Genomic DNA, 22587 nt, shown 5'->3' with positions numbered 1-22587 from the left:
TTGCTCCTTTAGATAGTCTCTTTCTTTGACGAGCTCATCAATCTTATCCTTTTGCCACGCTAGCCTCATCTTACAACTCTTGTGATTTTCTGTCTGCCAGCTGTGCAACAGTCACACCCAGAGAAAATTAAAAACAAAATGAGACTTGGCTATAAATAAAATTAATAAAACAAATACAATAATAATACTAATGTACACTTTGTAGAATTTAAATAACAGTAAAACCATTACACTGATTGATAAATAGCCTACAATGGTGGCATTACAAACTATATTTAGTTATGTATTTAGAAACTGCCCTATTTGACTATAATTATATATTAACGTATTTCAAACATAGTGCATTAGATTGTACAATGTAGAGCAGGGGTGCTCACACTTTTTCCGCATGTGAGCTACTTATAAAATGACCAAGTCAAAATGATCTACCCACTACAAAAATCCAAAACATATACTTATTTATAAATATATTGAGGATTCTTTATATCTACAATGTATATACATGCATAACCGCAATATCCAATATTTCACAACACAATTAACTATGTAAATTTTTTGTCATTACCTGAGTTTACTCTGATGACTTGCACTGAATTGAATCAGCCAGGGATGCATAGTCCGGACAGTAGCTGCTGACGGCCAGGTTTAAGAGAAAAAACCGAGAGCTAAAAATTGGAGTTAACTCGCTGACTAGCTTGTCAGTTTTACTTAGGGTTGCCAACTCCCTGAAAAAAAAAAAGGGACACCTAGTGGCCAGGGCCGGGCGACCCAGTTGTCTTCACCCTTCCCTGTGTGGTGAATTTTTTTAGCTCTTTTTTTTGAGTGTGAAATTTTTTTTTTTTAACCATTTGACTTGAAGTTGATTTAAGTAGATGCATATTCTTTGTGATATGAACACATGGGAAACAAATGATCATTTATCCATTTATTTTTAATGCAAAATGACAACATTAACACAATAAAATAGGTCTCTTTCCTAAACGAAAGACTGGTACGCTTCACTTTTTGTGCAAAATGACAAAATTAACACAAAGAACTCTGTCCTGCTTAACCTAAAATTATATAAATTAATAGAAAACAATAGAAAGAAAAACATTCTTGTAACAGTGCACATTTAGTGCAATTAGAAAAGTGCAAAAAAAAAAGTCTGTGGAACACCTGTAAACACATTTGTGCCTCAAAGGCCTTGACTGTAGCTGAACGTTGAAGTAAAAAACCCAACAAACTCATGAACTCAAGCTCAATGCTACATTATGTGGAAACAGACTACTTTTTCCATTTGTATTTTTTTTTGAGCTCTTGCTGCAGTTAGGAGTTGTTTGTCTTTCAGTACTGCAGAGTAAAACTCTGAGCAAGACATATCATAATTTAGACTGACAATGAGCTCACTTCTAATTAATTCAGTAGAACATTTGTTCCGCACATCAGTCCACTTATTCTTCATAAGAGAGAAAATCCTCTCCTCAAACCCAGTGGAAGATGGGATGCTGAGGATACAACAGCCTGCATATTGGGGAGGTCAGCTGCCTGAAGAATTTCCATCCACTTCTCTGCTGTTCCCTTGGACTGCCACTTTTCCTTCTCCTGATGTTCTTTGGTGAGGTGCTTCAGAAGGCTGGTTGCAGTGACACACTCTTCATAAAGCTCATCCATAGAGATGTTTAACCTGCCAACAGAGATGAGAAGTTGACCTAAATCCTAAGTGGTACATAGAACATTTACAGTGGTAAATAAATGGAAAAAATGTATTGTATATGTTTATAACGTTGTATAGCATTTAAACAATACAATAAGTATAGTTTATTTATTATATTTATACTTTATATTAAGTATATTAAGTATATGAACTCCTTGAATTTGTAAAATAGTGTATAAAAGATTGCATGCGTGTGTATATACACTCCAAACAAAGTTAATGATTATGGTTTTATTTATATATGTTATCTATCAATTGTATTTGTTTATTTTTAACCATCAATACTATTAAAACATGGTTTATCATTTCACTGGCAAATGTTTTCTTCTTACCTGCCAGCCAGGTGAAGCCGTTCAATGATCTTCTCCATGTCATCAAAGGAAATCTTCCCAGATGCTAGAGAGAGGGGCTGCAGGTGGAAAAGCCAGTTTTCTTCTGAAAAGTCAAACCACTTCCGGACATAACTGATGGCAGTGTCTAGGAAGGCTGTAAACTCCTGCCTGCCACCATCAGCATCAGATGGCGAGAGACGCTGGAGCTTTTGTCTTGTTAGGTACCCGTAGAACCCATCATCTCTTCTCTGAATAAGTCTTTTCAGGAAACACTCCATGATGGAATAGAGGTCAACAGACGTGGTTACATTCTTCTCCAGTTTTTTCACCACTTCTTCAAACAGACACATGACATTATTACAGAAGAGGAGGTAGACTTCCACAATGTCTGCCTCTCCCTCAACTCCAGCAGCATCTTCTGTCAACTTCAGCAATTCCTTCAGGCGCCTTGGACATTCCTCACCAATGCTGATGAGATATGACTTCAGCGGGTCCCAGTTCTGCAGCAGGCGGGTGATTGCAGGGTTGAGTGACAGCCATCTCGTCACAACATGGCGCAGGATATCATGGAATTCAACGTCACAAAATTCACAGAACTCTTTCAGGGACTCTCTCCTTTTGGCAGAGGTGGAAAAGAAGCTGTATATCTTCAGGACAATATTTTCCACATCAACTGAGAGCTTGTCCAGGGCTTATTTCACAGTGTTATGAACAATATGTGCATGGCAGTTGCCACGAAGGATCTCACTGTTGGTCTCTTTGAATTTTGTGAGGACTGAGTTGTGGATGCCATAATTTACATTTGCATTGTCAGCACTGAATGCAGAAACCTGATCTAAGGATAGCCCCACGTTTTCAAGAGAGCTTTGTATTATTTTTACTATTCCCTCTGCAGACTCATCTGGATTTTCAACAAAATCCAGTATCTTGTTGACAACTCCAGCCTCTGGTGTAAAAAACTGCAAGGCCAAGGGAAACATCTTCCGATTTCCCTTGTTTGAAGCATCAGTGTGAAGAGAGAATGGGAGTGGAGTTGCACCACTTTTCAATTTTTTGATCACCTCTTCTATTGCCTTTGGAGACAGGACATCTGTGACAACTGCTTCAGCTTTCGTCCTCCCACAGGACATCTTTTTGGCAATACTGGAGTCATTCAGCATTCGTACAGTCAGTTTGAGTGCACAGTCACCCGAGTTATAACTTAAACCGTGCTTTACAGTGTGGTAGACATGGGTCACCTCTGCAGCAGTCACCTATAAAATAGAAATATATATATATATATATATATATGTATATATATATATATATATATATATATATATTACAGTATATCTGTATAGTTTGTGTAGTTTATCAACTGACTTTAAAGTATAAATTACGCATGCAACTTGTAAGAAATGGGTATGGTCATATATATGTATGTTTTCAATATAATGTGTATTCTTTATATATATTCAATTCAGTAATACTTTATTAATCCCAGAGGGAAATTAGGTGTTGTTGCACCTCAGACTAATCAAGTCTTCAAAGAGTTGTTGAAGACCACAATCACTGTGGGAAGGAAGAATCTCTGCCTTGCCTTGAAACTGAAGTCTCTTCTGTGTCAACTTATTCGGGTTTTGTGGCTTCAGTTGAGGTATTATTTCAGCTTTTCTAATGCTAATCAGCTGCTCCTGTTTGTAAACCCGCTTGTTCCCATGATTATATGCATCTTAACTCATCATCATTATTCATCTATGTATTACTTTTATGTATTAGTCATCTATTCGTTGTAATCATCTATCCTTGCAGTTGTTTATTACACAAAACAAATTATATTATCAAACTTCTGGCCACATAGCGCTGATATTCACTGCACATGCCCATATTAACCTTAACCAGAGGGTTTAAAAAAACAACAATGTTTACATACCATATCTGCTTCTGCCGTGGCCTGGTGGACAACAAATTGGTCAAGGGTTCCTCTTTCTTTCACACCCCTCATATTCATCATGTGCCCACCAGTAGAAGCATGCTGCTTAACGTCAGTCAGTCCACCATGGCAAATGGAAAAAGTGCGCCGGCACACAGTGCAGTGCGCTTTATACGTGTTATCGCGCACTTTTCCCAGCCAGTTGTTTTCATTTTCCCATTCCTCCCTGTATTTTTGCAACCTTTTTTTTTTCTTTCTAGGAGGGGAACAAGCACTGTTGTTCAAAGGTGTACTGTCATCCCAGAGTCGCGCCGCAGTGTCAGTGTTTGTCTCTCTGTTGGCCATGCTGGTCATCTGTTGTCTTCCGGTATCTTCTCCGCACGCGACCTTTCCTCGACCAATTAGATAAGCGGTAATCTGAATTGTTATACTCGTGCTAAGTGTGCTGTCAGCTCATTGGTCACAGAGCAGGAGAGGGGCTGGGAATTATGTTTTCAAACAAAGCGTTAAATCCATTAACATTTATAGACTTTTTGTGATTCTCCCTGTATTACGGGACAAAGTGCGTCCCTTATTAGCTCAATACGGGACGTGTACTTTTGTTCCTAAATACGGGACGATTCCGTATTTTAAGGGACGGTTGGCAACCCTAGTTTTACTACACTTCGCGCCGCTGTTTGCGCATGCGCAGCGACCTAAGCGTCAGAAAAATTCTGATGTCATCTGACTGGCTTCCCTGTATCAATCAAGTGACGGGATGGATGATAGGCTGGCATCTATTTTTTTAATGCCATGCGATCTACCAATACTACCTTTGCGATCGACTGGTCGATCGCGATCGACGTATTGAGCACCCCTGATGTAGAGCATTTATTGTGAATTTATATAGACATGCTGCAAAATAGCTGGAGAAGGACTGACAAACTAAATTACAGAAAGCACAATTATAAGTTACAGCCCAGAGTAACACCAAAGGCGATAATAATCATTTAATTCTTGAGCCAAGCCACAAGGAATGACTAATAAAATAAACTGAACAGTGTTTTTACTGATATCTAAAGCTTAAATGTAACCAAAAGCTAAGCTAAGCTAATCACCTATTAGCAGCTAGCGAAAAGCTAGCTGCTAATAAGCGGAGGGGGTTAGCAATGAAATAAGCTAATACAATGAGGTTAAAAAACAATCCAATCGTTCAGTCTGACGTCACTAGCCATGTCTGGGCCTAAACTCTGCTGCAGGTCCATATATCAAATGATCACTGTGGCATCACTGAGAGTTAAAACACTGTCTTAAGTCTTTCATCTTTAATAAAATGATCAGCGTTCTGCTCTACCAGGTGTAACAATTGAGTTTAACATCCAGGCATCCATGAAAACGGAATTTATGACATTTAACAGAGTTAGAAGTTAGCAGGAAGTTAGCTCGCTAGCTTCCATCTAAATACAATATAGCATGTCCTGACTGCGGGATTTTGGAAACAAATTAAAACGTACAGCTTTCTTATCACTTCCAACATAAATGAAGACAGAAAACTAAACAGCAGTGACGTTTGTAGGGTTATTGAAGTTTGGCTAGCTGGTATATAAAGATGTGCTACGTGACTGCTAGCGACACAGCTATGTTAGCATAATATAAACAAGCTAACTTTTTTCCACTCAATAATAGTGATGGGATTTCCGGCTCATTTTAGAGATTCGGCTCACTAAAAAGAGCCGGCTCTTTCGGCTCCGAACCGACTCTTCAGGTTGTTTTGTTGCTTTAATTAATTTATTATTAACAATAATATAAAATTATGCACAAAAGGAATTACTAACGTAAAAAAAAGTGGTTTTATTTATATATGTTTATATATAAATACATATGGTGGCCCCTAGAGACAAAACACGTACAAACTCCAAAACACATTTCTAGCATGAACTGAACTTCCAAAGCAGAGCTACTAGATCACTTAAATTACACAATTGAAAGCATGTGTGTATTGTTTGTGTATTTATACACAGGCACTCATATATATTCAAATAATTTAAAAAAAAGTTCATGTAGCTGTTACTACCACACACCAAATCCGGTCGTTGGTACTTGCTGGCTTGTGTAACCACAAGATAACGAAAGCTCAACACTGCGCCCAGCATCCTGGAGCACTTCTGCTGTCTTTTGTACATGTTTTGAGTTTTTACGTGCTTCTGAGTTTTTACGTGTTTTGGAGTTTGTACGTGTTTTGGAGTTTGTACGTGTTTTTACGTGTTTTGGAGTTTATACATGCTCCAGAGTTTGTACGTGATTTGAAGTTTGTATGTGCTTTGTCTGTAGGGGCCACCTACTTTTATTCATTCACTCCACATAAAATGTAATAAATAAATCATCCATCCATCCATCTTCATCCGCTTTATCTGAGGTCGGGTCGCGGGGGCAGCAGCCTAAGCAAATAAATCATATAATACAAAAACCAACTATTCACATTTCAATTTTTAACTATTTAAATTTTCAGCTTTTTCCTTTCACATATTTAAAGTGAAACAACACAAAACTCTGCAAACCACAACACAATTAAATATAAATTAAAATATGAAAACAAAAAGAAGTTGCATATTCTCTGTCATATGGGCCCGCATGAACAAACTTTCTGAATCCTTTATCATCTGCAACTGAAAATAGTTGTGGATGATTACTATACCTTCCTAATGTGACATTGTTGTCCCTGGCTCTCTCTCTCCCTCCCGCTCTGTTCCTGTGCTACTGAGTGTAACTACCGCCCCTCCCCCCTCTGCCCAGCACAAGGCTGGCATGCTGAGTGAAGCGGAGAAAAAAGTGTGAGAGAGAGGGTGAGAGAAAGAGTAAGTAAGAACAACAACTTACTTCTTTTAGTAAGATGCACTGTTGGGTTTTACAGTGTACAGAAAAAAAACAAACAAAATAGATTTAAATTACTCTTCGTAAGGATGTTTTTTTTTCTCTGAAGATTTTCTCAGGGTCTGCGATTACGTCAAATCGACATGATAGATGACACCATTGCAGGCAGCACAACAAGACTTAGTAAAATGCCCAGAAAAATAAGGAGGGTATGTGTGGCTGCAGTTCAAAGATTGAGACGTCATACAGGTCAGCAGATTGGTGGCCGAAGGGAGTTTGTTGTGATTGATGAGAGTCGCTTTCGTCACAAACGAAAGGTAAGTTTTTGTGACTGTAATTTTATATTACATCTATATATTTATCAAGCTTTCATAGTATCTTTTAGTCATTTGTGTTCATTTTTTTGTTTCGGCATCAGTAGGGGAGAGGAAGAATGGCTGGGGGATGGAAAAGAAGAAAGTGGGTCTTTGGAATGCTGGGCATGAAACATCGAGAGAAAGCAAGACCTATCTTGCGACTTTTGGAGAAAAGACCTCGAAGACATCTTGTTCCTGTGATTACCCTTCATGTCCGGATTTGTTCCTCAGTGATAAGTGATGAATGGCGGGCCTATCGTGTATTCCCAAATTTAGGCTATGAACACCATACTGTTAACCACAGCAGGTGGTATGTTGACCCTCGTACAGGTGCCCATACCCAACATCTGGAGAGAGCCTGGAGGTCTTACAGGAGCAAATCTGGAGACTCGGGGGTAACAGATAGACTACTGTCAGAACACCTCACAGTTATTGAGTGGAACGAGTGGCTCGCAAAAAAGCACAAAAATGGTACATTTTGATATATGACATTTCCAAAAAATACAGATAATTATAAAAGTTAATGTTGCTACTGCTATTTTTTGCACCTTTTTGAAAATGTTATTTGAACACTTCATGTAAAGAGCTACAGGTTTGCATCCAGCCGTGTTCTGTATTACTTCAAATATTGGCTGATAGTTTATGACACTGTTTTTATTTTTGTATCAACAGTTGTGTGTCCAATCTGTAAGCATTGTTCTGATGTTTTTGTGACTGGCATCTTAAAAATACAGTGCGTTCTGGATCTACCCTGTGTGTTGTCATTTGTTTTTGTTACACTGTATTTTAGAAACTTTCACATCTATAAATAGGTTGTAAGGTATATATGGTCCCCACTTTAGATGAGCTCACTCAAGATACTTTACTAACAAGTAGCAAATGGTTTGTAACTTCCTAAATAAGTTTATTAAGGTATTTATGAGTATTTATAGATAATCTATCGAAAAAGAAGTTGGTCGATAGTGAGTTACAGCTTTGGCAGTCCTTAAGTGACAGTTACAAATGTATTGTAAGACATCTGTTAAGATATAGCAGCTGACTGATGTAACCCTGATATTCAGTGTTTATAAAACATCTGGTATGAAACTAGTTTGTGTGGTACATGTAGAGTTCATAGTATTATGTAGGGTGTGTTAACCATCTACTTACCTTTTACCAATGATTTTGTATACCATTGAACATCCTGAAATGACTGGTTTGTAACTGATGCAGAGTAGTGTTTATAAATGATTCTTCAATGAGTTTTAGAACATGAAAACATAATTAATAAAAAGTGTTATACATCAGCTTATTCATCGTGAATAAAGAGTTTAAAGCAGTGCTTGTAAACGATTAACTGATTATGAGAAATACTTTGTAGACGCTGTAGAGATAATTAAGTAACCATTAACTAATGCCTAATAGTGTGCACTTATTGTAAAGTGCTACCAAAAAGGGTTATTCTTTTCATCTGTACCCATGCCTGGTACACTTGAAACACCCCTCATGATGCTATAAAGCAGCCTAATCAAAGACCTTCTTTTCCTTGACATCAAATACAAAATGTGTCCACATGTCTGCTCTTATCTTCCTTCCAAGCTTTGACATTTTCACACATTACTGTTAGAAACACTGAGCAGAAGAGCCAGTTATGCATTTCCCAGAGGCAGATTGTCTAACCTTACTGCGCAACGAGCTGACCCGACTGCATCACCTGTCCCATCGTTCGACACAATGTAATCTCTTATCTCCTCCACCCCCGACACCAGCTCATCACTGCGTGTGGGTACAGATGTAGATTTAGGAGTGGAGGGACCATCATCCACCTGCTTTTCATGGATGACATTAGGATGTCACTCGGACTGTGAGCGTGGCCGAACGGTTACAAGATGCCACTGATGTCAAGACAGAAAGTTCCTCACACTGCATGGAGGTCTCCAACCAACATCTCGAGGCCCTTTGAGCAAAGAGGAGGGCGAGGATTAGCCAGGGGAACAATCTGGGATGGAACATGGAGCATCTGGGAATACATCAGGAAGATGGTCCCCCTCTAAAAATTCCTCAGGGACCTGAAGATAGATGGTGATGAAGAAAAGGAGGACTGTCATGGTCCGCGGCCCGGCGTCTGAGGTGCTGATAGGATGCCCACTCCCGTGGGCGTGGCCGCTGACTCCACACCTGCATCCCATCCCAGGCGATCACCAGGTGGACCATTTAATCCTGCCCAGCCTGCTGCTCCACGCCAGTCCGTAATCGTCCTTCAGCGGTAACGCACACCTACGGGAAAGTCCTTAGGCAATCCTATCCGTGTGAACTAGTACTAACTCTGCCTTGTATACCCAGATCACTGCTCAGCGTGTTTTGAGTCACCAGCCTGTCCACCTGCCTGTCCAGAATTTGGATCACGATCAACCCCAGCCGCCTCGCCCTTTCTGGAGCTTCTCCCCACAGACCCTCACCCCTCTCTCCGGTTCCCTTGGCCCCGCTATCATCCCTCCCACGGTCCCGCTCTCGGCGTTTCCTGCGCGATTCTTCTCCCGGTCCCTCGGTTTCTCTGGTTCCGTGCGTTTTCTCCCTTCTACTCTCCCGGGACACTCTCAGTTATAATAAAGTTTATTTTTTCTCTCGTACCGCTGTGTGTGTGTTCTGCTCCTGGGTCCAGCTTGTGTGTTGAACTTCGGTTCTTGACAAGGAGAAGCTGTCATGGATGACCAAGTCTGTGCTGTCGACAGCTAGAAAAATATTGGACATCAGAAAGTTAATGATAATATTTTAACGTCAATAAATAATTTGAACGATTTGATTTATTTGAAGCGTAATAGCAATAATAACATCGGAGGATACGAGTATATAACAATAGCCTAAAACACCATCAAAAAGTTCTTCATTCACCTGCTCCCTACTTCTTTAACATCAGTCATGAACAGTGCTGGGAAATTATGACCTCCATTCTCCATCACTGCTGTGACCACGAACCTTGAATACCAGTCATCACAAACAGGACACTGAACATTGTCTGTATGTTTCTATACAAAGGACACTGTGCAGACACCCTGGATGCCCCCACTGTTATACCCAGTTGTTGGAGGAGGCGTGTCCAAGTCAAGAGAACCACCTCACTCTCCTGAAATTGTTCAGCTGAATTCATGAACGGCTGTCCAGCAGTAACAGGGTTTTTCTTGTTCTTGCTCTGAAATGGAGCGAAAAATGCCGGAGACCTGCTAATTCATGTCGACTATTAGTACCAGCTGACCTTTGATAAATTAGGGCAAAGACAAAATCTGACAATAGCAGCTTATTAGTGGTAATAATAATCATCATTATTATTATTGTTATATTGCATGTATGTGCATCAAAATTTGCATAAAGGTTATAAAACATGGCATTACCACTGTGGGCTCACCGCTGGTTTTGCATTTGAATTTTGTGTTCTGGCCACTGAAACGTTGGTGTTTTGAAGCCAGAAGTGACCATATTTGGACAATAGGGTGGTAAGTAAGAGGCTAAACAAATATCACATTCAGGAAGTTTGTGCTCAGTAAAAACCAGCAAGCAGAGACTTTTTGGACCACAGAGCACACCAACATTCGTCAGATATTTAATTAAAAATGTGTCAGAAAGTTCAGGCAGCAAAAACACAGACAAGAGGATCACTGACTCAAATGAGTATGTGTCATGTGTAAAACACATGCAAATGACTAAGAAGACAGAAGATAGAATTACATATATATATGGGAATTGTTTGATAAACAGGTAAGGAATAACACACAGATGAAATCAACACAGGTGAAACAATCAGGCAGGTGTTTAGCAAAACCCTCCAGTGACTGTTGGAGGAAGTGCACAGGCAGCGCCACCTGGGCTTCCTTTTCCAGCTCTGGAGGTTTCAACTTTTTGCCATTTGGGGCACTTGTCCCCATGTGTCCCCAGCTTTAGTGGCATACAGAGCTTAGTGAGCTGTAAGAAGCCAGATGGCCCAGCCATAAATCACAACCCATTTCCACATCAATGCTGTCTGTTCTAAAAGCCTCATTGCAGCTGTTTCTTCTTTTTCAATTTCACAATCTTATTCTTTTTAGTCGTTATTGTGGGGGTGGAGGGGCTCTTTTTTCCTAAGCATATCTTATTTGAACATAATAAAATATTGATAGATACATATACAGTCAGATCATTGCTATGGTGCAGTTACAAGAAATATGCAGCAGTGCCACATAAAGGCACATTCCACAGTGCCAGAGAGCCTCAAACAGATGCTGCCAGTATGAGGAGGCCTCTGCGTATTAGCTATTAACTCAGTCACAAGCATCCAAAACGACATCGCAAAGAAATACCTGTTTGAAATGTAGTCGACCCTGAAGTGGTACTTTCTAGTATGAATAGCGACATTGTAGCTTCTTTTTCTTCTTCTTTGAATGGATCATTCTTCAAATAGCTCCACGTCTTGTCTTTACCAATAAAAACAAATTTCCCACTCAGCTGCTTCATCTCTGTTCTTGAGGCTTTGCAACAGTAGTGTGTGTGTGTGTGTGTGTGTGTGTGTGTGTGTGTGTGTGTGTGTGTGTGTGTGTGTGTGGAACATGAATAATGCAAACCTGTCAGTGTTGTGTCTGCTCTGAATGCTTTAAATGGTTAGCCCAGTTTAAAAAGTCAGCTTTGAGTAATCTATAATTTATTGTATTACTCCGCTTTTGTCCTGAACTCTGCCGAATGCTCTTGTCACATTTTCAGGAAATGTTTTTGAAAATATGCCGCCTGGTTATTATGCTAATCCTGACAGCCTGTGTTCTGCATTTTGACGACTGTGCTTTGAATACAAATACAAGTTGTGCTTTAGATCATTGCCACATATGCTAATACAATTAAACCTGAATAGCAAATTGAAAATAACTCCTGAATGAAACCAGAGTTGTCAGATTGCATATAATCTGCCTTTTCAATATGACAGGCTTCAACTGTAGCCTTTAAACCATCTGGTACCTCTCCTCTGCCCTATAATCTGCCACTCAGCTGATACAGAGTAGCCACTCTGTCCATGCCCTGCTGCATTTAGTCTCAATAATTACATGCTTTCTGTCTGCATTGTTATCAACTCTGTGTTATGCCACCATGGAAATGAGACTGTCAGGCTGAAGCCATGCTGTGACCACATAGTCACCCTTGGCTTCACTGAGGCTGACAGAAAGGTGCAGCCGCTCCCACTGAGGCATGCTGATGCGATTGGTCAGATATATAAAGCCACACAGCGTGACATTGAAGTGATTGAGCTAACCTGCATAGCTGTATTTCACACCTTTGAATCTACACACACCTTTCACAGCTCTTCACATAATAAATGATTCAGCAGATCAACGAATCGTAATGAAGTGAAAACAGACAGCAGTTCGGTCTAATTAAAAGGTTAGGAATAGCACTGATTTGGAAGTAGGTGATAGAAAGACACCAGATGAATCTGATATAACCTAACAGCAATCTTATAAATGGTAAATGGCCTAACCCTAACCCCGCTGGCTGAGTGGGGATAAAAGTTCTCAACAGAGTTTTGGAGCTCAGCAAGGAAACCTGTCAGTTCATGCACATGTATGATGCAGTGAAGGCGTTTCAAGCTGTCACAAATGCACCAGTGCAGCCTGCCTCACTTCCCCTGTTGCAGTAATGTTGAACCAAGTCAGCGGACTTTGCTGAGCTGCACCTGTGCAGATTCAGATGCAGCTGCAGTGTAATGATGCACTCGGGGAAAGACACTGAACAGTTTATTAGCTCCACTCCTGCAGCAGCGCCCAGCTCCGTCTGCATGCGGCTCCAACCTTGTGTTTGCTTTCATTTACTTTTCTGGGGTTTTGGCAGCATGTTCATATTTCTAACTTGCATCATTTTGACAGGATATATTTTTATGGAGAACAAAATATTTAAAGTTAAAGTAGTTTTTTTAAGTTTATTTATTCTGGAATTATATTCTTCTCTGTTTTTATTCATATTTATTTTTAAAAAACATTGTTTAAGTGTTCAATAAATGTTTATCTTGTTTGGCCGCGACCTAAAGTCTGCCTTGAGTTTTGGGCCCCTGCTTTAAAACATGCATAATGCAGTAAATAAACATTACGGAGCCAATCTAAGACGGACAATCCTGCTTTCTAGAGCTTCAGGTAAAACAAACAGTTAATATTTACAAGGATCAGGTTTCTAATCATCAGCTCTGACTTTTCAATTTTGGATCAGTTTCTCAAAACTAAACAGAAACGAGGTCACTGCTTTGTCATGAATGTCGGACTTTTATGTCTTGAAGTACATTTACATGTTACCTGTTTCACAGGATGCAGCCAAACACAGTGATATGTAATGTAAGTACAATGACAAAAGAACAAACTGTCTTCTGCTGCCTGATCTTCATCCTCTGACTCTTTTTCTCACTCTTCCTCTTCCTGCTCGAGCTTCCTGTAAGCGTCACTCAACACATGACAGAATTGTTCTTCTCAAAATGACTGAGACTAATTGGTGGTCAGTGTGCTGCATTTTGAAGGCCTGTGATCCTTGGTGAACAAAGTCTTCTAAATGATGCTCTGAGATTTGTTTTCAGAGACTTGCAGACACATTTGAGAGAGATCAGTGAAACGATACTTGGAGTTTAGCAGTGTTGTTATCAGAGCTGTGTGCATTTGTGTGTGTGTGTAAAATGAGGAAAAACTGTAATATGAAAATAGAGTACGGTGCAAAAGTCTTGAGTTATTTATTGAAACATGTACAAATATAAATGTAAGTACAGGATATAAAATAGCATAGAAGTTTAGTAGGGCCACCTTTACTCTCCAACACAGTGTTCATGTCATTTATTCAAGTAATGCTGAGGAATAGTTACGCAGGTCTCTTAAAGGACAGTCAGAAGCTCGGCGTGGGAGCTTGTCCTGGGAACTTTGGATGATGATCCCAAGATTAATGTTCAGTTTGTCTGGCAGTGTTGCGTGCTTCTTCCATTCAGGCGTGCCTCGTCGGCAGTGTGCTCGGGATGATTTTCATGCTGAGAAATTGAGCTGTTGCCAACCAAAGCTTTCAGATGGTAATGCATGGAAGATCAATCAATCAGAATCTGACTAAAGTTTTCCGTGTTCATAATTCCATCAGTTCTGACAATATTCCCAACACTGAAATGTGTCTCCAAACTGTGACAGTGACCCCGCTGTGTTTTACAGACAGCTGTAGACAGTGCTGCTCTTCTGACCCCACACATGTTAATGATGCTTGCATACAAACTGAGAGAAGGCCTTCTTTACAGCCACCCTTTCATTCAGTCTTCAGTGAAGATCAGTTGAAGGGTGTGATATTATTCTGTTATTATATGTTACCTTATAGATGTAATCAAAGTAGTTGAATTAGAATACTGCTGTAGATCACATTATACCCTTTAAAATAGAGTGTGTGATCTGTATGTAGTTTAGTTCTCATTATACTTTTGAGTTAACAGAACATATTCACATATTAGTTTATTAGATAAAGGTGCATCACTCTGTATCCTTGATCTGCTGGGAATGTGTTACACTGTTTTCTTGACATGCTTAATTGTTGAATCATGAAGAGAAGGTTGTAAGCAGGAGACTCTGTGTCTAAAGACAGGGGAGATAGATAGACCACATTCCACACCCCCACCTTACAGAAAGCAGAGAAACAACTGCCGAGGTCATAACTTAGGCGCTGTAACAGAGAAAAAATGTGATGTTTTGGCTTTTACGACTAGCTGGGGGCCACTAGAGACTATAAAAAGCTGAGCAACCCGTCACCATTTTGAGACATGTGCCTGACCCTCTGGTAGCATCTCTCCCGTCCGGACGTTGTAATGCTCTTATTGTTGAATTGTATGGAAATAAATGATTGTTGATTGAGCATTGATACACCGAGTATTGTCCTTCCTTCAGCCCAAAGATTCAAAGAACTGCGTGTTTTCAACAAGGGCCAGATGCAGGTCTTAGTCAGGTCCTGGTCTTTTCTTCTTTATCTTAACATGACTTTCAGATATTACTCATTTGCTGTAGTTGGCTTTTTAGGCACATCACTTCTTTTGTCCTCTGCTTGTTTTAAAGACGCTGCACACCACGCTAACCTATGCCAGAGTTTTGGCTCTTAGCTCTTTGGGAATTTTTTGTAACTTTCCAGATGCAAAATCCAATTTTAAGCTTGTCAGACTGTGTTTGCATCTTTTATAGATTTAAATAGGAAATGGAAACAAATGAAGAATTTTTGTAGAGACTGCTAATAACAGAGTGCCTGAAGTTGTGGTTCGTCCCTTGGGTCGCGTGCTTTTTATGCTTGAATCACTCAGTGTTAGTGTCAAGTGGCTTTATCAATAAGCACATTCTTCATAAAAAGGCCACATACAAGATGAAAAGAAACATTTTAAAAAACCTTCCGAAAGCACGGAGAACGATTGTTCAAGGCCACTTTAAAACTTACAAGTCAAGCCAAATATAAAGGAATGAAGGACGCATCAAGACTCTTCTGCTTTTCACCATGACCCTAAACCATTAGTTACCAAAGTTACCCTTATGCTAAACTGCAAGTGTCTCCCATCTTCAAAAAGATAACCCTGATCATTGATTGGCCTTATCATTGTTACACACACACACACACACACACACACACACACACACACACACACTGAAACCAGTGAATGACTACATGGGAGGTCACAGTTCAATATGTTGCCTAAGAAGAGCTGGATGCAGAAACCACCGAGCATTAACTGAGAGACCTCTGCTTGCTGAGCCCTGTAAATATAAGCCATCAACAGGGTCCCTCGTCTTTCCTGTCATCTGATGTTTCTGGTATGGTACCAACTCTTTCCAGGTCACTTGGTGTCTTTCTGGAGATCCTCTTGGATGATGTTTCTTTGATGTTTCCTTAAAGATTGTGCTGATGCTGTTATTATAACATGTACCTGATCCGTGTGTTTCCATGTATGTTTGCTATATTAGGAGTGCTGCTGTGGATTAAAGTTTGCACTCTGCAGAGTGTCAGAAAACGTCTCTCAGGCAAGTATTTATGTGACGGGTGCGCTGGAAGCATCTGTCCTTAAACAAATGTCATTTGCTTCGACATTCTGCTGAATCAAAGTCCAAACTCACATTTTCTGAAGCAGACAAACGCTCCACTGCATCACCTGACTGTCAGTGTGGACAGTGTGTAGACCCTTGTACTGAAGACATTTATCTGCTATGAAAGAACATGATGCTAACTCCAACTTCCAAATTATTATTCTCATCTCTGCTGAGTTACTTACAAAAATTATACTGACTGTGGGGGCTGTCTCTGTGTACATTTATTGCAGTATTTGCATTAAATGTAACTTTTGAATGTGTGTAAATACTAGAGATGGCACGATACCACTTTTTTATGTCCAATACCGATATCATGAATTTGGATATCTGCCGATACCGATATGAATCCGATATAGTGTTTTAATCAACAAAACTGTTTTTTTAAATATCTTGCTGAATTTTGTATAGGTTCTCAAGTTTAAAACAACAACTACACTAAAGCTATTCTGTTATACCTGTATGCAAAAAAAAAAATTTCATAGTTCAGCAATACTGATCAATCTAATAAACTTAAACCTACACCATCCTCCCTATTCTGGTATTTTAAAGAGTACTTAGCGTAAATATTAAGCAACCTAACTAATAGGGTTCCAACTCCCAGCAACAACAAAAATAAATAAATAAAAAATAGGGAACCACCCCTCACGCGCCACCTCATGATGCTTAATCGACGTAACCAACCTTAATTTGATGCAGTGTGAAAAAAAATGCACAGAAATCAATTATTTTTCAAGAAATATTAAATAGATTCAACATCTTTCTTCAACAAAATTGCAGACTGCACAGATGGTACCTTCCCAAAGGAAAAAGTACTATAGCTTACTAGGGTATATATATTAGACTTAATAGTCACTATATACAGTAATGGACTTCTATTCATTTTACATCAAATTAAAACTTTGGGTGTAAGATTCAGATAATTATTTATTAAAAGCTAGACATTTTAAATGAGAATAAGAAAGAAAAGTATGTCTTTGTGCCCCCTTTTCCCTGTTAATGCCCTATCGGCCCCCCTGGCTAAACTTTGCTAGATCCGCCCCTGCACAGTTACCAGCGTCAGCTACGTAGAAAAAGATCCTGGTGTAGAAAGTAATATTAAATAAATTCTAACAACAGCTGATCAAGCTTAAACGTGCTGCTGTTGTTCAGCCGCTGGTTTCCTCTTTCTGGTGCAAAGTGGGCCAAAAACAAACCAGAGAGACGGACTCGCGACAGAAAAGCCGATCAGCTGATCGTTAAGCAGTTTCATGATTGAAGTAGCAGCAAGAAGAGGCAGTCGCTCCATATATCGCTTGTTAAGCTTAACGCAGGAATGCTTTACAAACATTCAGAGATGGACTTACACACTTGCTTTACTTCTCTCGGGGATAACTTTGTCGGAGATGAAATGCCGGGTTGCTAGCGAAGCTCCAAATGCTATCCAGACCACCTACAGGTCCCGCATGCCACAGCCGCTCTATCACGTGATGCATACTGCTCCGACGTGCTAACGTTCTGAGGTGAGTTACGGCGTGTTGCAAGTTTTGTGAGATGCTTTCGTGATATTTAATGGATCGGATTACATTTTTTATTTTTCTCCGATATCCGATCCAGTAATTTAGGTCAGTATGGGACCGATACCGATACGTAATATCGGATCGGTCCATCTCTAGTAAATACTAGCTAATGTGGGTGAGTTTAGCCCACCTGAAGGACTGAGATTCATGCATGCACACACACACACACACACACACACACACACACACACACACACACACACACACACATGCATGTACCTATCTGTCTAATATAAGACCCGTTGTAACAGCAGTATCTGTGCACACAGTTGTGCTCTCTCATTAAATCCTGTTAGATCCTCACATTAACAGATGATTGGTCTAATGTTCTATATTGTTGTGACAAGAAGAGTCCCAGCAGTGTTTCTGTTGTTCTCATGCTTGTGTTACCAAAGGAATATGAGATATCTGAGCCACGGAGATCTACTGCTGCTCATCAACAATCAATATTTCAAAACAGACTCTAAGAATAAATATAAATGAGCCATACTGTTACTCTGACTGATCATTAATTATGATACTAAACATTTGCACTGCAGTCAGCGTCACACACTCTCAGCGACTGCTTTAAATGTTCAGTAGCCACACACAGCTGAATATAGTGCAGTATTATCCTGTTTCAAAGCAGCAACCATCGTTCCCATCCCAAAACAGTCAAATGTCACATGTCTGAACGATTTCAGACCTGTGGCACTCACCACCATTCCCGCTAAATGCCTGGAGAGACTGGTCATTAAACACATCAGAGCTGCTTTTCCACCATCCCTGGACTCGCACCAGTTTGCATACAGGGAGAACCGGTCAACCGAGGATGCGATCGCCACAGTGCTGCACACATTACTGAAGCACTTGGAACACAGGAACACCTATGCACGGCTCCTCTTTGTAGACTACAGCTCGGCTTTTAATACCATCCGGCCATACAAACTCCGTCCCAAACTCCACCAACTGGGACTTAACTCCTCTCTGTGCAACTGGATTGTGGACTTCCTCACTAACCGTAGACAGAGTGACAGAGTGGGTAAGTGTTGGGTTTAGAGTTTATTATTGTCATTTGTATTAGGAAACATTTAACCATATATGCTTAGAGGTGTATAATCAATTGTGTAGTGATAAGTTGTGTGACCTTTAACAGGCTACAGAGGCTTGGTGTGTATTCCACACTAGAATGCACACCTACATCCTGGGAGCACGGGAAGAGGTCGCATCTTGTCTTAATTGTTTTATGGTAGGATTAACGTAGCTACGTCTGTTCTAGTCTAAGTGCTTTTCTGTTTAGATGAACTGCTGGACTTCCTTACTGGGGGGGTCTAGTCTACCCTCTTCCTGACCAAGGATGTTTGCCTTTGTGCTTTTATGTTATATGACCCTTTTGACCACACACACACACACACACACACACACACACACACACACACACACACACACACACACACACACACACACACACACACAGTATTCTTTGTTTACATGTATACCTATGTAAGATGCTATATGTTAATGACCCTATGCATATTCATGTAACCACAATAAAAGGAGTGCTGTGGGGAAACCTGGCTGAGAGTCTGATGGTGGTCAAGTGGTGGAACGACACTTGGCTCCAGCCAGGTCTCCCTCATGCATGAGTAAACCAGAGAACTTTGGTGCCTTGAGTCTTGCTTTTTGCTGTGTAGCAGATTGTCCTTAACGTTCCAGCGAATAGGTTTATGCTACAAACCTATCAGTAAGAACACCTCCTCCACCCTTGTGGTCAACACCGGTGCCCCTCAGGGGTGTGTTCTGAGCCCTCTGCTATACACTCTCTTCACCCATGACTGTATTTCCTCCTGCGCGTCCAATCTCATTGTTAAGTTTGCAGATGACACTACAGTGCTCGGACTTATATCCAACAATGATGAGACAAACTATAGGACAGAGGTGCAACAACTAGAGTCATGGTGCCACGACAATAACTTGGTCTTAAACACCAAAAAGACCAAGGAGATCATTGTAGATTTCCGGAAGAGGGGTCATAACAACCATCTGCCTCTCTTCATTGGCAGTGAGGCGGTGGAGAGGGTGAGCAGTTTTAAATTCTTGGGGGTAACTGTGACCGAGGACCTGTCCTGGGGCAACCATATCACCTCAGTTGCACGGAAGGCCCAACAGCGCCTCTACTACCTGAGGAGACTGCGGACCGCACACATTCCCAGATCTCTGATGTTGAACTTCTACAACTGTGCCATCAGCAGCGTTCTGACGTATGGATTTCTAGTGTGGTTCCCCAGCTGCACCAAGGCCGACCAGCAAGCACTCCAGCGGGTGGTGAAAGAAGCTGGCAGAATTATTGGAACAAGTCTGCCAGAGATCAGTAATATCTTCCCCACTCGCTGTCTGAGGAGGGTGCACAGTATCCTGCGGGACCAACATCACCCTGCGCGCCACCTTTTCCATCTGCTGCCCTCAGGGAGAAGGTACAGGTCTATACAGGCCAGAACATCCAGACTGGCCAACAGCCTGTATCCACAGGCTGTGAGGCTCCTGAACTCTCTGCCCCCCTCTCACGGACAATAACCATATCCAACTTCTTAATAGCAATGAACTGGTCTGCATTGGTGCATCATTCTCTTCCCCCTCCTGCCCCCCCCCCCCCCCTCTTTCTTAAATAGATAACTATCATATCTGATATCATATCTCACAGTACAATAATATTGAATGGGTGCATTGTTGTATTTTGTCATGTTTCTCAGGTCTTTGTCTGAATTTCTACGAACATTATTGCTAAGGATTGTCTTATTGCATTGGAGTCACACTGGGTTAAATATGTACACTTGGGTTTTAAGGGGTATTTATTATTTTCTTCTTTTTTTTGGGTTGTATGGAAGCCCCAAACGCAATTTCATTGTTCTTGACAATGACAATAAATAAATAAATACTAAATACTAAATTTACGTCTCACTGCTGTCCAACTAAGTAATCACTGAAAGCAAACATGCTTGTATCTGACTGCCAAAGTATGCTAATATATGGACTATTAATGATGTCTCCATCTTTAGCTTTGAACCTTCTTTCTACGTTTTCTGTCCCCGATCTAAAGCGGTCTTTAAAAAACCGACTGAGATCCGTTCACAGAGCTAATTTCTTGCCTTTCTTTACTCTGTAAGCTCTCATGACTCAACAGATGCAGCAGGTTGTTTGTCACAAAGAGGTTGACCTTACTCCATTTCTTTTCAGCCCCTTTGACAGCGGACACAGCGACTGACTCAGAGGGAGCTTAACTACATACTGTGTTTTTCACTTTCTTTCTGCACAAACCGACTTCAGCACCATTCTGTCAACTCTGGAAAACAAATGTCACCTCATCAGGTCCAATCAGCATGTGCCAAAAACTTTGACTGCCTCTTAGTGTTTGGCGTGGGTGACATTACAAGGGGTGGCTCCAAACCTGAAACTGACCTTTAAGAACATAAAATCCTATTAATGAGTTGAACTTTTCTGAAATCATTTTGAGTTTGTGTTATTACAACAGTGTTCAGCTCAACAGCCAAACCTGAGTGCTATGATCTGCTTCATGTTTCTGCTTCAGCTTTCACTGCCATAACTTTATTTATCCCCAAACCTGGGAAACTACTCTGCTTTTGTTAATACCCCCATTATTGTCTTCATTGATTTTGCCTGAGCCTTATTATCCTTTTCCGTGGTTCAGTTGAGTCTATTCTTTGGAACTTATCATCCTGTTTTTGAGTCCTAGTAATTTGTTGTGGCTGCCGACTTGCAGTTACTGCGGCCATGCCACCCTGGTGCAGTATTGTCTGTGATGCTGCAAGTTTAAATGAAAGGCCTGTCTATATTTCCACCAGCCTTGAGTCCTGTGGTATCAGCTGCTGTAACATCAGCAGCTCTCTGATCTGTGAGGGCGTTTCTTCGCTGAAATAGAGGGACTGTAGGCTGACATGAGTACAAAGATAAACGGTCGATGGGATAAATCTGGTGGTTAAATGTGCAAAAAATGTGTCAAAAGTACTGTGGAGTTCCTGACATGTAATAGTCCTATGGAGCAATAGAAAGAGTTTTTCTTCTGTTCTTGTAGCTGATACAGTTTTACATCTAATCTTATGCTAGCGTTGTCACAGGCCAGTGTACTTCTTTAAAGCTGAATCCACTGTGATACTTTCTGACTGCTGAGGTGACAAAGGTATTGGTTTACAATATCAGATTTGGCTACACAGTTATCATGGCAAAGTATTTGGTAATTAACTTTACAACTCATTATTGCAGTGGCTCAATCGGGCCAGCCAGCATGGGCATGTATTGATTTATGCTCATGTGCAGCCCCGTGTTTAAAAACAATTTTAAACATCATTTTTTTGTTGGGTATTTATTATTTTATTTTAAACTTTGTATTAAACTCAAAGTTTTAATTCTAACTAAATTACTAAATATCGCAAGAAATATGTAATCAAAACATATTCAGCCTACATTAAATGTACTCGCTGTGTAGACTAGAAGTATTTCTGGATCATTGCAGGTCTTGATGATTTGTAACTACTTATAAATGCTCGGTAGCTTGATCTAATATCGAGCTAATATAGCTAATATATTATCTTATATATAATTTATGTGCAGAATAACAAGTAATAAAGGCTTTAAAATGCACGTCGCTGCAGCCCCCTGTGGCTTCTGCACTGTGGCTGCTGGGTGAGCCTAACCCTAACCCATCTGGGGCTCTCCTCAGATCTTTTCTAGGAGGCCGGGGCGGCTGCCCCTCCGGTGGTCCTCCTTGGGCTCTTGTGCTCTGGGGGCCTCTAGATGTCTGGGGCCTGGATCTCTTCCATGCCTGCTTC

At 40.6% G+C, this 22587-nt stretch overlaps 1 protein-coding gene and 1 pseudogene across 2 annotated transcripts; one reads left to right on the top strand and one right to left on the bottom strand.

Moving 5' to 3' along the window:
* Positions 1 to 969: 969 nt before the first annotated feature.
* On the bottom strand, positions 970 to 2713 carry LOC147310834 (uncharacterized). The gene is made up of 2 exons (XM_086267314.1): positions 2029 to 2713; positions 970 to 1666 (listed from the first exon to the last, which is right to left on the bottom strand). Exons 1-2 carry the CDS (start codon positions 2376 to 2378, stop codon positions 1441 to 1443), a joined length of 576 nt encoding a protein of 191 aa, XP_086123440.1. The 5' UTR covers positions 2379 to 2713; the 3' UTR covers positions 970 to 1440.
* A 4166-nt stretch (positions 2714 to 6879) lies between these two features.
* Positions 6880 to 7886, top strand: LOC147310833 (uncharacterized; annotated as a pseudogene). Its single transcript, XR_015125468.1, has 2 exons — positions 6880 to 7107; positions 7209 to 7886. The product of XR_015125468.1 is annotated as an uncharacterized LOC147310833 (transcript).
* The last annotated feature ends 14701 nt before the right edge of the window (positions 7887 to 22587 follow it).

The sequence above is a fragment of the Aulonocara sp. 'chitande type north' Nkhata Bay genome, linkage group LG16, assembly GCF_057382095.1.
Source record: "Aulonocara sp. 'chitande type north' Nkhata Bay isolate Kocher_YH1m ecotype deep benthic linkage group LG16, A_spYH_male_GT1.1, whole genome shotgun sequence".
Lineage (NCBI taxonomy): Eukaryota > Metazoa > Chordata > Actinopteri > Cichliformes > Cichlidae > Aulonocara > Aulonocara sp. 'chitande type north' Nkhata Bay.
This window is presented reverse-complemented; position numbering and strand designations above follow the sequence as displayed.